This window comes from Dromiciops gliroides, chromosome 2 (genome assembly GCF_019393635.1).
Source record: "Dromiciops gliroides isolate mDroGli1 chromosome 2, mDroGli1.pri, whole genome shotgun sequence".
Classification (NCBI taxonomy): Eukaryota; Metazoa; Chordata; class Mammalia; order Microbiotheria; family Microbiotheriidae; genus Dromiciops; species Dromiciops gliroides.
Window position 1 is genome coordinate 316,125,880 of NC_057862.1, and position 16,891 is coordinate 316,142,770.

At 37.5% G+C, this 16,891-nt stretch overlaps 1 protein-coding gene across 1 annotated transcript; it reads right to left on the bottom strand.

The window, feature by feature from the left end:
- Window positions 1–2,398: 2,398 nt before the first annotated feature.
- Window positions 2,399–15,264, bottom strand: GRXCR2 (glutaredoxin and cysteine rich domain containing 2). The gene is made up of 3 exons (XM_043980359.1): window positions 14,929–15,264; window positions 6,805–7,032; window positions 2,399–2,697 (listed from the first exon to the last, which is right to left on the bottom strand). The coding sequence occupies exons 1-3, from the start codon at window positions 15,262–15,264 to the stop codon at window positions 2,515–2,517; spliced, it is 747 nt and encodes a 248-aa protein (XP_043836294.1). The 3' UTR covers window positions 2,399–2,514.
- Window positions 15,265–16,891: the final 1,627 nt, after the last annotated feature.

The following is a 16,891-nucleotide window of genomic DNA, read 5'->3' on the forward strand; positions in this document are numbered from 1 at the left end:
TTAAGTTTTCTTGTACAAAATTACCAATATGGTAATGTTTTACATAATTGTACAATGTATAGCCCATATCTCATTGCTTACTACCTCAGCAATGGAGGGGAAGGAAGGAGGGAAAAAATTTGGAACTGAAAACTTGAAATAAAAATGTTTATTATTTTAAAAAACTCTACGATTTCAATTGTAGGCCTCTATTTAATCTCCTAGAGACCCATCAATGAACTACCACGTGTGCAATTCTGAGAAAAAGAAAAAAGCAGATAAAGCCATATTTTTATCCCAGGGAAAGCTGTCAATTCTTGGAAAGAATGTCTATATAGGGTTTCTCATAGCAGGCCCCTACCATTCTAAATGATTCCAGAAGACGATAAAAGCTTTGGCTTAGGTCTTCACGCTTCCTAAGGCTAGTAAGAGGACAGGAGAAAGTGCTTATAAATGCAAATAATAACTTTATTTGGCATCATAATACAACTACTTATGGGGTAAAGTTTTAAAACCTGCACATAATCCAACAGTTTAACTCAAAGTTAAAGGAGGAGGAGATTTTCCAGCTTTCTTAATCATGGTATAAACATTTCTGCAAAGAGACCAGTGATTTCCTTAGCACACAAGATGGTCAAGCAACTGTGGTCACATCAAAGTTCAGAATCCAGGAATGGTCTAAAATCAGGTTATTTGCCTCAAGACTTTTATTCAATTGCAGGTGTGGGAATCACACAGGTAATTCTTTTCAACAGCCATCCAACCAAAACCTTTTATTTGCTTCTATGCCATCAAGGCATGTCGTTCCATACTTAGCAGTTAAAGAAGGACACAGTGCACCCAATAATGATGCATTTATTATTCAGTATAAAAGAACAGTTTTAGCATAATAAATACCCAACAAAATATGGGGATTTGGGGGAGGGGGCTGAGGGGAACCCTTTATACCAGAGTATAATTCCTGAAGGCAGGGGGATCACCTAAATGGTGGTTCGACATCACTTCCTTCTCTATAATTCTGGGACATGTCACAGTTCCAATAGCTGATAGAATACTGTGAAAGACAAAGAAAAGTGGGAGGTAGTTAATTACAGAGATATGTAAAGGTGGATGAGTAATAGCATGTCATGGTGTGGGAGACCTGATGAGAGAAATGAAATATAGAAAATGTTTACCGGTTGAAGAAATATTTTCATCTTTTCAAAAAAGGAGGCTCTAAGTTGCCTGAAAAGAATTACACTATGTAGTTATTTTAATGGTTGAATCTTGGAGATAAACAAATCCCTCACCCACCCTACTATACTTCCCTAGGTATATGGGCATACATAGAGGAGGGAATAATTTCTAAAAATGCCTTGATTGAGGCAAAAATAGATTTGGAGGAGGATCTAAAAAGAAAGGTTTTAGCAATATGTTATTTTCACCTATCATCATTTATGGGGAGATAAGAGAGACATTGCAAAATTAAAATAAACTTATTTACATATTAATAATTTGGGGCTGAAGGAAATCTAAAATCACATGCCCACCTAAGCACCAAATCTGTCATAAGTAACTTTGACTTGGCTTAAAACTTCTGTAGTTAAAGGCACATAGCAGTGTCTTTTCTTATCATGTCCTTAGAAGTAAGTAATCATATTCCTTACTGTCTGCACAACTATTACCCAAGCACATCAGACATAATCACCTAAAGGCTCAGGGAAGAAAGGGTCTACTCCTTTCACTTATCTTCCCTAGAAAGCTTCCACCATCTGCATTTCTAGCAATGACCTGCTAGACATTCAGAATCCCTGTCTCTCCCAGTAAATTAGAATGTCATTTTGACCAATGACAATTTAATATGCATTACAAGCAACTAAAATTCTGTTCACCAGAATCTTGCCTTTTCATTCCTTTTCTCCTTGCACAGGATTGCAGCCTTTTGGCCATGTCTGGAACGCCCTCATTTCTCACTTCTGACTCTAAGAACCCCTAGTTTTCTTCCAAAGGTAGCTCAGGGGCCACCTACTACATGAGGGCTTTTCTGATCTTCCAGTTGTGTATCTTGAAATTACTTCATGTTACTTTGTATATACTTTGTTTGTGTATCTCTATACATTAGAATGTAAGCTTCCCAGTTTCATTTTTGTCTTTGTGCTGATGGTACCCAGCACAGTACCTTGTATTGCATCATAGAAACTTAATGTTTGTTGAATTGAATATGCAAAACAGCTCCCAAACAAAACAAAGCAAAACAAAAATTGGTTCAAGCTTCTAACTAAAGAGTACATTCACTATCACAGGAGAAGCTGAGCTGAGGCTCCCTGGAGGACATTGTTAGCATTGGCTCCAGAACAGAGTGGAAGTCCCAAATGTCCCTGCTTCTCAGACCCCACATCCCACCCCACACCCCTGACCCCCAGGTAGATAGACATGTAGACTTCCTGGTGGCACCGATGACAACAACTTCAGTGGTTCCTCCGCTGATGAGATCAAATGAAGGACCAGACAGTTCGTCAGAAACCAATCCAAACAATCAAACCAGGTACATGGAAGTTATTGATTGCAAATCTGGCAGGGCTGGAGGCCATTCGCATTACAAGCACGACACCTTAGGGCCCGGTAAGATTCTTTAAATCTATTAGCCAACATAGAAAATTTGCTTCCATGGCACAGAGAACAAGTAGCGCTGCCTGATCCTCTACAGTGGAAGCAATTGTACTCAGGGATCTCCCCTTCCTGAAAGAAATAAACCAGAAGGTTAGTTATTGTTTCAATACAGGCCCGTCAACTCCAAAAATGGTGCTAGGCAAGGAAAGAGAGTCCAGTGCAAGATTTCAGGATATTACCACAAATGCATAATATAAGTAGTGACCAGAAGCAGTGACTAGACCAAAGACTTATAAAAGCTAGCATTTATATGCATATTATATCTTTTGATCCTTAGAAGAACCCTGGGAAGAGGGTGTTATTATCCCCATTTTACAGATGAGCAAATTGAAGCAGACAGAAGTTACGTGACTTGCTCAGAGTCACACAGCTAGTAAGTGTCTGAGGTGGAATTTGAAAGCAGGTCTTCGTTCTGTATGCACTGATGCCTAGTTAGGAACTCATGTTGTCATATATGAGTAATTTTAAAAACTAAAATAGACAAATCCTTTCCAATCTCTTTGAAATTATAATACTCCATTGTTTAATTCTGCAACACCTTTCATTACAGTCTTATGTGACATGTGGTCATTGATTCAGTGGATTAAAATTAGTTTTGTTTTGAACCTTTCACTGATAGCTTCTATGCTAATTAGGAGTGTGTCAGTTATGTGACCTTCCAGTTTTCCTAGGCACTGCTTTGAGAAAGCTTCAGGCTCTGACTCCTACATCCTGAGCCCTTTTCTCCTATCTTGAGACCCTAATCATTTTTGCTTTCCCTCCTACTTCTTCACTCCCTGCCCACTACCACCACACTGCAGGATCTTGATTTGTATTAATCCTTGTGATTCTTCCTAGAAGTAAAGGGAATGGAATCTTTTTTTTTTTTTTTTTTGCAGGGCAATGAGGGTTAAGTGACTTGCCCAGAGTCACACAGCTAGTTAAGTGTCAAGTGTCTGAGGCTGGCTTTGAACTCAGGTCCTCCTGAATCCAGGGCCGGTGCTTTATCCACTGCGCCATCTAGCTGCCCCAGGAATGGAATCTTTTTAATGGAAGCTCTGGTTTTTGTGAAATAAAACCATTGCATTTGCAAAGAAGGCTTAAAGGATACTGATTAACTTTTTTTGCAGTGAATTATTGATATGTGTTTCCTGATTCATTAATAAGAGGGAGACTGAGGAATGCTGGCATTTTCCCCATCATTATTCAAAAAGAATAAAGTATATTTTCCAAAAAGTTATCTTAGGGGGAAATTGCCAATCTACATTTTTCTCAAAAATCTATTTTTATGGCCAAACTTGGATCTGATTCATTTAGTAAAACTGGGATTTTATTGTTCCACAAATGAAGTTTCTCTATCTCTTTTTTTTTCTTTTTTTTTCAGGGCAAGGAGGGTTAAGTGACTTGCCCAGGGTCACACAACTAGTAAGTGTTAAGTATCTGAGGCCGAATTTGAACTCAGGTCTTCCTGAATTCAGGGCTGGTGCTTTATCCTCTGCACCACCTAGCTGCCCCTCACAAATGAAGTTTCAAGGAAATAATTTCTATCTCTAACAATGGCAGTATCTCACACCCTGAATCTAAAGGATTCTAATGTCTGTACACTTTTCAGAGTGTTATCCCCAAGTGAACCATAAGGGGGAAATGATAGTTCACATTCATGTAGGGCTTTACTGTTTACCAAGCACTTCCCTCATCACAATCCTGTGAGACAAGTGATACGCTTATACCTCCATTTACCAGATGTGGGAACTGAGACTGAGATTCCCATCTCTTAAATGGGGATAAATAAAAATTAGCTGCCTAGAATCACACAGCTAGTGAAGGAACCAAAGTGCTTCTTTGGCATGACCTTACTTCTCAAGAATTAGTTCCCAATTTCTCAAGTAGTTTCTAAGTATTTTGCTTCCTTTTCAATACAAGTCAAACACCAAGGAAACAGAGATAACTCTAGATAGAACTGAGATTTTTATTCATCTCTCAGGGTCTGTTTTCCCCATCCTTCTTTTTAGATTTTTTTTCTTAAAAAAAAAAAAGACAAATAATGTGTCTCAATGGAAAGCAAGGTTGCGAGTAAAATCACATAAAGCATACAGAAGCTCCAGTGATTTATGATATCAAGTCAAGTGAGCACACATTTTTTTTCTCCATGTTTCATTGCAACTGAGTTCAATTTTCTCTCCTCTCCTTTCTTTCCTTTTTTTTCAATATAGCTAATATATGGGTTCAAGGATTATTCTGACTTTCATACATACTCCCTGATCTTTTATAAAGGTCCCCAACAGCTTCACTCTTCCATATAATGAAACAAAAAGTTACTTGGTCAGAAGAAACTCCTTGATCTTGGCCTTTTTGAAACGAAACTTTTCCAGGGAGTAAGGAAACAAGCAGTATTTTAAAACTCAGTTCAGGGGTGGCTAGGTGGCGCAGTGGATAGAGCACTGGCCCTGGAGTCAGGAGTACCTGAGTTCAAATCCAGCCTCAGACACTTAACACTTACTAGCTGTGTGACCCTGGGCAAGTCACTTAACCCCAATTGCCTCACTAAAAAACAACAACAACAACAACAACTCAGTTCAGATAGAAGGTAAATTAGGTGCATTCTTTTTTACTATACCATCTTGGCTCTATACCTCTGTCTTAATTTGTATCATAGTTTCTAAAACCCACAAATCTCTCAAAACTGAACTCAGAAATAAATGTTATATCAGGTTTGCTGAAACACACTTTAATCTAGGTCTTGTTTGTCCTGATATTCTTTTTCTTAACAAATAAGAAAACAATCTCTCAAAGGACGGATTCGGACCCACATCTGCCAAACAACAGTTCCCACTCTCTATCCATTATTGTCTCCCAGACCAGAGATTTAATAAAAACCAGTCTCTCTTGAACAATAACTGTTGCTCATACTATATGAAGACATGTGGGTCACATAAATTATTTTAAAAGGTCACATAACTGACACACCCCTAATTAGTATAGAAGCTATCATAAGGTTCATGGAGTATATAAGTATATACTCCATATAAGTATATAAGTATATAAGGTTCATGGAGTACTTGTTCTCATCCCAGGAAAACAAAGAGATCCCCCCTCCCAAAAAGCAAAAACCACTGTAAAATCAAGTAAATGCTATGAGTTTTCATTTGAATAAAGCTTTCTTGTCTAGGATCAGCTGTTTAAAGATCCAGTTAACTGGATGTCTGTCCATAGCAAAGAATGACTTCAAAACAGAGGTAGACAGTCTTGATTTCAGAGGTGTGGTGATAAAACATGCCTCCCTTCTCTCAGTAGAGGGGTTGTGGACTATCGGTATGGAATGAGCCACTTCCTGCCAGACAGGGTAAATGTATGGGTTTGTTTTGCTTAACTGTACTTCTTTGTTACAAGAGAGGGCAATAAGAGGGAGGTTGATTATAGAGTGAATACAATATTTAAAAAGACATCTATAAAATATTTTTTAAACATAAGCTATTGATATAAGAATAGCTTACATTTATATAGTATGCTAAAGTTTACAACACATTTTAGCTGTTAAATACAATGGGGGAAAGTTGACATTTGTATTTTTTTGTTTGTTTAGTTACCAATTGCATTACTCTAGGTTCACAGTTACAGTTCTATTCAGTTTTTGAGGTTTTTATTTGTTTGTTTGCTTGCTTGCTTTTTTTTCTTGTAGGCAATGGGGGTTAAGTGACTTGCCCAGGGTCACACAGCTAGTAAGTGACAAGTGTCTGAGGCCAGATTTGAATTCAGGTACTCCTGAATCCAGGGCTGGTGCTTTAACCACTGCGCCATCTAGCTGCCCTGCTTACTTGCTTTTTTGCAGGACAATGAGAGTTAAGCAACTTGCCCAGGGTCACACAGCTACTAAGTGTCAAGTGTCTGAGGCCAAATTTGAACTCAGGTCCTCCTGAATCCAGGGCCAGTGCTTTATGCACTGTGGTGCCCCCAGTTCTATTCACTTTTGGAAAAGATACTTCTTTGGGGGAATTAAAAAAGCTAACAACTCACTTAAAAGATGTTTGCCTTCTTTGATCTTTTTTAGACCATAGTGAAGTATCTGTGATAGTGACCTTTGTGGGGATTGGAATAGCTAAAATATAAGGAATGAGGAAGTTCAAAAGCTTCTCAGAGTCATGGTGGTCTCTGTGGTGGAGGTCCCCAGAAACCCAATTCCAACCTGCTTTGCCATACCTGGATATATTGGTTGTGGGCAAATGTGGTTTCTGTTTCTGGCAGCGGGCCATCAGTCTGATCACTGTCTCCATCACCTTCTTCTTTGTTCACCAGAGACTGTTCCTCAGGCTCCTCTCCCTTCTGGAGGACTTTTCTCATGAAGTCTTTTTTGTCCATTGAAGTTCGGATGATTTTCAGGTTATTAGTATAGATGATTATCTTCCCAAAATCTAAAATGGGTGGGGACTACAGAGAGTGAAAATGAGCACAGTACCTGTGATGGTGAATATGGAGTAGAAAAACAACTAGCTTTTATAAAATAGACTTAAGCCTTACAGTTTTATGTGTACCAGTTAGAGAAGAGAGAGAGAAATGCAAGAGAGAAGAGGATGAGGAAAAAAGAGTAGCAAAAGGAGAAAGTAAAGAAAGTAGGAGAGAGAAGAATGGAAGAAAAGAAGGAGAAAAGAGGAAAGAGGTAGAAAAGATGAAAAAGGTGGGGAAAGGGGAGAAAAGGAGAGGGAGGAGAGAGAAGTAGGAGGGAGCTAAATGGAAAAAGGAAGAAAAGGTAGAGAGAAAAGAAGAAGGAACAGCCAAAGAAGCAGGAAGGAAGAGAAAGAGGAGAACGGAGAGAAGAAAAATTCCAAAAACTTTTTCAGTGACTCAGTCTTCAAATAGAATTGACATTCTTTTCCTTCTCATTCCAAACATTTCATGCTCTGCCCAAATTCACTGTGAGGTACTGAAAATAAGTTGTCTTTAAAACCCATGTGTATGGTTTTTCTTCTTGATCCAGCCCCGGAGACAAGTATAAAAGTAACAGGAGAAAGACTATTTTCATAGGAGTCACAACTGCAGCCAAGCAGAATAAATACAAAACCAGATTCAGCCAAGGAGACTAAGGCCATGACTGTGGCCCAGCAGCAAAGTCAGATGTAAACAGAGGAAATTATGGATATACTTAGTTTCAAAGGGTCTTCACAAGAAGTGGCACCTTTTTAGATTTGCACATCTACCCACTGAGCCTAACAAGAATTTATTTAACCTGTTTATAGTTAGCTCCTCAAATTTATCCTGTGTTAGGCTTAGACCAAACCAGTGAGAGTTATTAATGAAAATAACATTAAGGACTACTGCTGATTTCTCTTAATCAAAACAGTTTCTGTCCTTTGGTGAACTATTCTATGGAGATGATGAACTAACTTCCCCTAATATTACTGATATATGACCCAAAAAAAATGTAAAAGGCAGTGTATATGTAACAATTGGAGTGACACCACCTGCTGGAGAGTTACTTTTAGCAACTTTACATATAGTAGGAAGAACTCTGAGAATTATGAGATGCAGCCTGCTATAGTAGATAGGGCACTTGATTTGGAGTCAGGAAGGCCTGGCTTCAAATGCCCCTTCAGACACTTATTAGCAGTGTAAACTCAGACAAGTTAACTTCTCTGTGCCTCAGTAACTTCATTTATAAAATGAGAGGGTTGGACTTGGTGTCCTTTAAGGTTCATTCATCTCTAAATCGAAACTCTTCTGACTATGAACACTGCTTTTGTGATGGGAGGACTCAGATTTGAATCCTGACTTACTACCTGTGTGACCTTGGGCAAACCACTCGACTACTCTGGGCTTCAAAGATCTTTATCTGTAAAATATAAGAGTTGGACTAAATCTTAGCTTCTTAAACTGTAGGTTGTGACCCCCATATGGAGTCACAGAACTGCATATGGGGGTCATGAAAAATTTGGCAAGAGTAAAAGTTTATGTATACCTATTTTATATACCTATATACCCAGGGTTAAATATAAATTTCTTGGGCAAAAAAGGGGTCCCAATGAAAAAAAGTTTAAGAAGCCCTGGACTAAATGACCTCTGGAACCTCTTCTAACTCTAAATCTATAAAAAGGAGGACCATAGAAGTATGAAGTCCGATTATTATAATATTTAATTCAGCAAATATTTCTTAACATATTATGTTCAAAGCCTGGTTCTATGAGCAATTAAAAAACAAAACAAAACAAAATATAGACAGGCTATGACGTTGCAGAGTTTGGAATATAGTGAAGAAGATAAAACATATATATCAACAGCTATATAGCAAGGTCGGATACAAAAGTTCAGTAAGAGAGATACAAAGGATGATGTGTTCTTGATAGAGTGAGCAATCATTTAGGGAGAGATGGTCAAAGAAAGTTACCTCAAGGAGGTACAATTTAAGGTGAACATTGCAAAGCAAATAGGAATTGAACAGGGAGGGAGAACAGGAAAAGGACATATTACAAAAAGAGCAAATAGAGGAATAGGACTCATAAAACTGAATTAAAGAGAAGAAGGAAGGAAGGAAGGAAAGAATGGAGAGAGGGAGGGAGAGCCTGAATTTCAATAGTATACATATTTTCTTCCTCCCAAAAAATTGCCAAATTGGTTTAACTAATAGATACAGCATTATATCCCATTTAAATAGAATCATATTTAAACCATAACAAATTCGATATGGCCCTACTTTTAATAGGTCTTACATAGCTTAATTTCCCCTTAGGTTGACATTTATATACACCCTCCTGGTTTGAGAGGATACTTTTCTAAAGCCACAAGTTTTTCTGTTGCCTCTGTTCTTCCTCAAGGGATCATGTACCAGCTTCCATTTCTCATTGTTTAATGCTTGTCAGAGTCCTGTTTCACCCTTCAGTATCAGTTTCTAAAGACTAAAAGATAAGGGTGGTGGCAGTTTTAGAAGGCTCCATTTCCCTTCTAGTGGTAAGTAGTCAAAGAGGTTAGTTAGGTTATAATAAAGCTCTCTTGCTTTTAAAGCTGGGTGTTCCTTTTTTAAAGGAAAACTGAAAGAACCTTAAGAGGTCAACTGGTTGAACCCTCTGCCTCTAGGAGGGTCAATGTCTAACCCAAGAGTTCTTACCTTGGGATCTGTGAACTTGTTCTCTTTGTTGTTGTTTGATAGTTTTACTAACTGTATTTCAATAATTAGTTTTCTTTGTATTTTATGCATTTAAAAACATTATTATGAGGAGTCCATAGGCTTCACCAGATGCCAAAGGGGCATATGACATAAAAAGTTTAAAACCTCTGATCTTTACCATTTAAGATAGATGAGCTTTTATTCTAGCTTTAAAAATATCCCAAGATAAATAATGCTACTTGCTCCATTGATAGATTTTTTCCAGTATTCAGTCACCTTGACAGCAAAGAAGTCTTCACTGAATCTAAGGAAACTCTCTCTACATGTAACTTAAGTCCATGGTATCTGATTTCACATATTGTGGGAATGAAGATGGACTGCTTGAAATACTCATTTCACCCTTTGGAGTCTGGGAAAGATCAAGTACTTCCCTTTTCATAGTGCTCCAGCAAAGGAACATTAGTTTCTTTTTCTTTTAACAAATACTTATTGGGGATGAGCAACATGAAGGTCATAATTTTTTTTTGCAGGGCAATGAGGGTTAAGTGACTTGCACAGTTAGTAAGTCACACAGTTAGTAAGTGTCAAGTGTCTGAGGCTGGATTTGAACTCAGGTCCTCCTGAATCCAGGGTCGGTGCTCTATCTGCTGTGAAACCCAGCTGCCCCCCCTCCCACCTAGCTGCCCCTGAAGGTCATTATTAAAAGTACCATTTATCCTACCTTTCATCCTCTCTTTACAGGCTAACTGATCATGTTTATCTATGTGATAAGAAAGCTTTATTCCTTTAACCATTTCTTATAAAATCTATTTCCCATTCCTGAAATCATTTTTGCATTGTTCTCTAGTTTCTTTACATTCATCTTAAAATGAATATTCTTGGAATCTCAAAGTTGCAAGAGTTAGAACATAGCCATCTAGTTCAGTCTGTTAAAAAAAAAAAAGTTCAATTTATAACATACACAATTTATCACCATGAATTTGCTCAAAGACCCCCAGTGAGAGGGAACTCAATATCTACTTAGACAATTGTTAAGGGCTAAAATTCTAGCTAAACTGTCTAAAATATCTAATGAGTGGTTGCCAATAAATTATAAGCTTTAGCAAAAGTTAGGCTTTTAAGTATTTATTAAGGAGAATAAGAATTTGGTAAAGAGAGAAGAAAAAGGCCTACATTCCTATCTATTAAAGGGAGAGCGCATTTCTAGCTCCCTTCTCCACCAGCGTCCCCAGGAAAAGAGAGCGAGACAGAGCGCCCAGCTCCTCCTTCCTCCTCCCACCAGCAAACGTCACTTCCTGACGCCAAAGAAAAGACCCATGGTCTTGCCCTCAGAGACAGTCGCCTCATGGTGCAGCTTTTCTACAGTAAGTCTCCAGCAGGTGGCATCATTCCAATCATTACACAATTCATTATACATTTGGATAGTTCTAATTATTAGAACTTTTTTTTCTTATACAAAGCCCAAACTTGCCTCTGCATTTTTTACTGACTGCCCCATAGCTCTAAGATCAAATAGAAGAAAGCTAATCTCTTCCAAAAAACAAGTTTCATTTACTTAAAAGTCACTATCACGTGTCTCCTCTCTTCACCCCCCAAAACATGAGCCTTCTCTTTTCCAGGCTAAAGATCATCGTTTCTTTCAACTATTGTTAATATGGCATCAATTTTATCATTCTGGTTCACCTTCTCTGGATACTCTCCAGGTTATCAGTGCCCTTCCTAAATTGTGGCACCCAGAACTGAACATGATACTACAGATGTGGTCTCAGGAAGGCAGAGTACACCCAAACTGTCACCTCCCTAATCCTGGATGCTATGCCTCTCTTAACACAGCCCAATATGTTTGTTTTCTTAGTTGACACATCCCATTGTTGTCTCAAACTAAGTTTGCTTAGACTATTTTTTTTTCAGAAAAAACTGCCACCCTTTGATTCATTATATCCAATAGATATTTATTGACTGTCTACTATGTTCAAGAAATTGTGCTAGGAATTGAGGGATATGAATGATGTATAAGATAGTGTTCCTATCCAAGGGGGTTAGTTTGATAGGAAGATATGAAGAATAAATAATATATAATACACAAGAAAGTGTGAAACTGCATGACAGATATAAAAGAAATGCTCAAAGAATTTCAATTTGTCAAGCCCTGTTCGGTCTACTATCATAATATCTATCATATCCATTTCCTTTTCTTCTTTGACACTACCCTACACCACCCTGATGTAGGCCTACCTCATCTCCAGCTAGGACTATTGCAATAACCTCCTGGTTGGTCTCCTTGCTTCAAATCTCTCTCTACTTCAATCCATCCTCACTCATCCATCAAAGTGATTTTCCTAAAATAGGTCTAGCCGTGTTACCTCCCTATTCAATAAACTTTAGTGGCTCTATTACCTCCAAGATCAAATATAAAATCCTTTGTTTTCTAAAACCCTTTAAAACCTGGCTTCTTCCTACCTTTCCAGGTTTCTTAAGCTTTGTTCCCCTTTGTATCCTCTGTGATCCAATGATAAAAGCTTCCTTCTTATTTCTCATACAAAACATCCCATTTCCCAACTCTATTCATTTTGACAGGCTGCCCACCATTCCTGGAATGTTCTCCTTCCTCAACTATATCTCCTAATTTTCCTGACTTCCTTTAAGTCACAGCTAAAAATCCTACCTTCTGCAAGAAGAGGTTTTCTATACCTCTTAAAGCTATGCCTAACATTTGAGACTATCTCCAATTAATCCTGTAGATAGATAAATAGATATAGATAGATAAACATAGTTTGTATATAGTTGTTTATATGTTGTCTCCCCATTAGACTATGAGATCCTTGAGAGGAAAGACTGTTTTTTGCCTTTCTTTGTAGTCCCAGTGCTTAGCCCAATGCCTGGTTCTTCAGAAAGGCTCATTGACTTGATTTGGTAGACATTTTGAAGTGGGTAATATATTGATAATGTTTAAACAAAAGTATAGAGGTGGAAAAGCAGAGGATGTTTTAACTATGATTCCAGTTTGGGTGGAACATCTGTAAATCAGAGTAACGTGGTTGAGATAATGGTGGAAAGGTAGGTTAGAGCAAGTTAGGGAGGGCCTTGGATACAAAGCTAAAGAATCTGGATTTTATTCTGTAGGCAGTAAGAAACCATTAAACATTTTAAACAGGGAAATGATATAATAATAGAAATGTGCAATAGGAAGAAAAAATACTATTAGTTGATATTCAGGATGCATTAGAAGGAGAAGATGCTGAAGGCATGAGAACCATTTAGGAGGCTGCCCCAGCAAGATAGGACGAGACTGCTGAATTAGGAGGGTGTTAATAAGAATGGAAACATGGAAATGAAGTTGAGAGCAAGTGCAGAAGAATTGGAATGAGCACGAAACCAATGAATCTCAAATTTGCCTTCAGAATGTTGGGTGATGGCATGACTCAGGAAATTTCTGACTTAGATACTGAGCTTTTCAGTGAACTTTGTCAAGATGACGATAATGAGGAGGATGGCTAACATTTATATAGCACTCACTATGTGACAGGTACTTTGCTAAGTGCTTTACAATTATTATCTCATTGGATCCTCACAACAACCTTGGGAGGTAGATGCTATTACTATCCTCATTTTACAGATGAAGAAACTGAGGCAAATAGGGGTTATAGGACTTGTCTACAGTTACACAGCTAGTCAGTATCTCAGGCCATATGTGGATATGTTTTCCTGACTATAGGCCCAGTGCTCTATCCACTGCATCATCATACAATTTTGGAGTTCAAAGCAAATTAATATGATCTTTACTGATTCTACATAACTTTTGTAAAAACTAAAGTCATTTAAAATATTACAAGGAACTTTGGTCATTAACATTCTGTAAGAATATTTGTAAGAAAATCTGCTAAATTTAATAAATGTGGATATGCCTAAATTATACTTTTATAACCTTCACTGAGCACTTCTTTTTTTTTTTTAAAGAAGACACATTCTGCATTGTTCCCTTAGCCTGGAATATAATAAGTACTTAATAAATGCTTATTGACTTTAGCAGATTAATTAAAATGATTAAATATCACTTACATTTTGCACTTTCTAGATGATAATGTACTCTGATGCCTTATGCATCAATAATGTTTAAGTATCATAGATCTAGAGCCTGAAGAGACCTCTAGTCCAACACCCCCATTTTACAGGAGAGGAGACTAAAAGTGATTGGGCTTAAGTGATGCCATGAAGGCTATATATAGGTGGTAAAGGTAGAATTCAAAGTCTAGTCCCATAATCCCAAATTCAGAGAAGAAAGTTCAATGGTCTTTTTATTGTACTACAGTGCCTCCCTTAGTATGTTATAGGAATATATTTCATCCAAAGTGGCAAGTACAGGCTCTTAGGGCAGAGAACATACCTACCTATTCTATTAGTTTTTGAAAATCAATAACTACTTTTGAAAACCTCTCAGTCTTTGAATCAACTTGTACTTATCCATGATAATAAGATACTGGACATCATGGATCAGATGAAAACTTCATTTTTACTATCATTTTAAACATGCACCTCTCTCAAAATTTTCTCAGTGATAAGTAGAACGATAGATTTATTTGAGTTTCAGCATCTCTCTCCATGACCTTCAGTGTCTGGTAAAACTGCTAATTAGAGCAAATTACCAGATAAGGGGGTGGGTACAGAAATAGGTCAGGGAAGAAAACTAAAGGTTATAGATCTATTGGCTTGTAACTTATATAAACTCAATTCAAAAAGCTTTCATTAAGCCCTTGCTGTATGCAGAGCCCATGGTACAATGTCTCTGTGCTATTAGCCTTTGATAATTAAACTTGAAAAAATGGCTAGCTACGTTATCTCTTTTAGAAAAGAAAACTACCCACTTTACATATTTCTATAAAAGGCAGACTAATGGCTAGAGAATGAATGCAGCTTCATAAATCAATCTATTGAATTTAAACACAGAAGAGCCTTGCCAAGCCCTTATAACAATTTATTATGCTGAGTGAAATTTGAATACTATATGTGTTTACCCAAATTTCCAATAACTTATCAACAGGCATGTTATTTTCCCCAGAGTATTATTTTAATGACTTTCCCATGTAGCTCACTTACCATTTTTATTTTTTATTGAATGTGAGTCAAATACAAATCTGAGATGTTTCAGTACTGTTCTAATACAGTAATGATCAGTAGGATTTAGGGGGAAGTCTCTTCCATAAAGCTAGTGAAATATGTACAGTCCTTACCTTATGGTCATTAGTCTTGTAATCATTGAAGAGGGGCTGGCTACCTGCCAGGGTGTAGGCATTTCCCTCTCTATAAACGCTGATTTGTTGGGCAGTCAATTTTGTCGAATAAAATCTTGGTTTGGGAGCTTCTCCAGCCCCATAGACACTCTCCACTGGTTCAAAAGACTCTTGGATGAAGCTGTGAGGGTATTCATCCTTTGGGGACTCAAGTTCCTGGCCATCTTCAAATACCTGCTTCAATACTCTACCACTGTAGGATGAAGATATTTTAAACCTCACTTTGCGGGGTTTGCTTTCACATTTTTGGTTTGCCTTCTTCTCAGGATCATCCATCTGTAGAGATTTGGTCCTATGCTTTCCAGAAATCAACTTAGCCAGGCAAAACTTTGGGCTTTGAGAAAAGGGCATTTCATTTTCTCCCCTTGAGTGCATAATTAATTCAAGTTGGTGTTAGGGTACTCTCAGGTTACAGCTAAACTGACACCCATACATTAAATATTGATAGATGCTCATGAAAATGAATGTCATTGTGGATCTGAGGAGAGAAGGGAATATGAGGTAAGTTTTGTTTTGGATTTTTTTCTCCTGAGCTTGCCTGAGCCTGTAAGTAGGTCGTTTTATTTGTGTAAGTATGAACTTGGTAAAGAAAAATTATTAGGCTAAAAAACATTTAAGGGCCCAACTATGTGCTCAAAACTATGGTTAAGGTTATAGGAGAAAGGTCTAAAGCCTGACCCTTGTCCTCCAGTTGCTTGCATTATAGTTTTGGAGAAAATATTTATTTATACCATAACAAGGGAATCTAGGGGCTATCAGCAACTACTAACGCCCAAACACACACACACACACACACACACACACACACACACACACACAAAACTATTTTCAAAACTGTTGAATAGAAGAATGATCTTTACATGTATTTAAAGCATCTTTATTGGGGAAAAAGAAGCAAACAGGCAGACTTTCACAAATTGTTTTCTTATATAACAGACCATGTGTTCACAGTCACACAGTGGACTACATGGTGTAGGGAATACATTTTTCTGTGTTTATTTTTTGTTGATTATAACAGTTTGTGTGGCTCCAACACAGATTTCCTCTTTGTGTTCTTGGTCTGCTCTGGCTATTCTTCCCAGCTTCACTTTCTTACGGACCATTTCCACTTTCTCATGTTGCACATAAAAGACTGAGACGAGTCCAAATAAAGTGTCATAGATTATAAAAATAGCAATATTTATATAGAAGTGCTGAAGGATTTATTCCATATTTCATCTGCTTCTTCTTCTCCCAATTTGATCTATAAATTCTCTTAAAATAATCTGGCATATTTTCATTGCATACTATACTTTCTATAGAAAGATTTTCATTTCTACTGCTCTTCATTTTTTATGAAGTGATACTACTAAAGTCAACTCCTAAAACATTTAACAAATAAATTTATGTTCTAAATGGGTATTATCTTTACTTGCCATATCTCTACATTTAGAAAGGGGGGGGAGGGTGTCACAGGATCACATATTTCAATCTGGAAATTTTTTTCCATGCAACTTTAGAAATCATCTAGTTCAGTCCTTTGTTGTACACATCAGGAATGTAAGACCCATGGGGTAAAATGACTTGTCCAATGTCACAGAAGTAGTAAGTTCCAGAGATAGGATTTGAACCCAGGTCCTCTAACTCTAAGCATTTGTTAGGTAAGGTGATCCATGGATTATTCTGATTTCCTTGTTGTGGCAATTATTTATTTTACTTAACCTATAGAAAGGTGATAACATCAATGTTTTTTCCTTTAACCACTTCCCACTTTTTACATGAATAACTTTTTTTTTTGCAGGGCAATGAGGGTTAAGTGACTTGCCCAGGGTCACACAGCTAGTTAAGTGTCAAGTGTCTGAGGCTGCATTTGAACTCAGGTACTCCTGAATCCAGGACTGATGCTTTATCCACTGCTCCACCT

Coding starts and splice junctions, on each gene's coding strand:
- GRXCR2 (XM_043980359.1), bottom strand. CDS start 15,264: ATGGATGATCCTGAGAAGAAGGCAAACCAAAAATGTGAAAGCAAACCC. Junction 7,033..14,928: donor ACAAGACTAATGACCATAAG/GTAAGGACTGTA, acceptor CACTCTCTGTAG/TCCCCACCCATTTTAGATTT. Junction 2,698..6,804: donor CCCACAACCAATATATCCAG/GTATGGCAAAGC, acceptor TATTTCTTTCAG/GAAGGGGAGATCCCTGAGTA.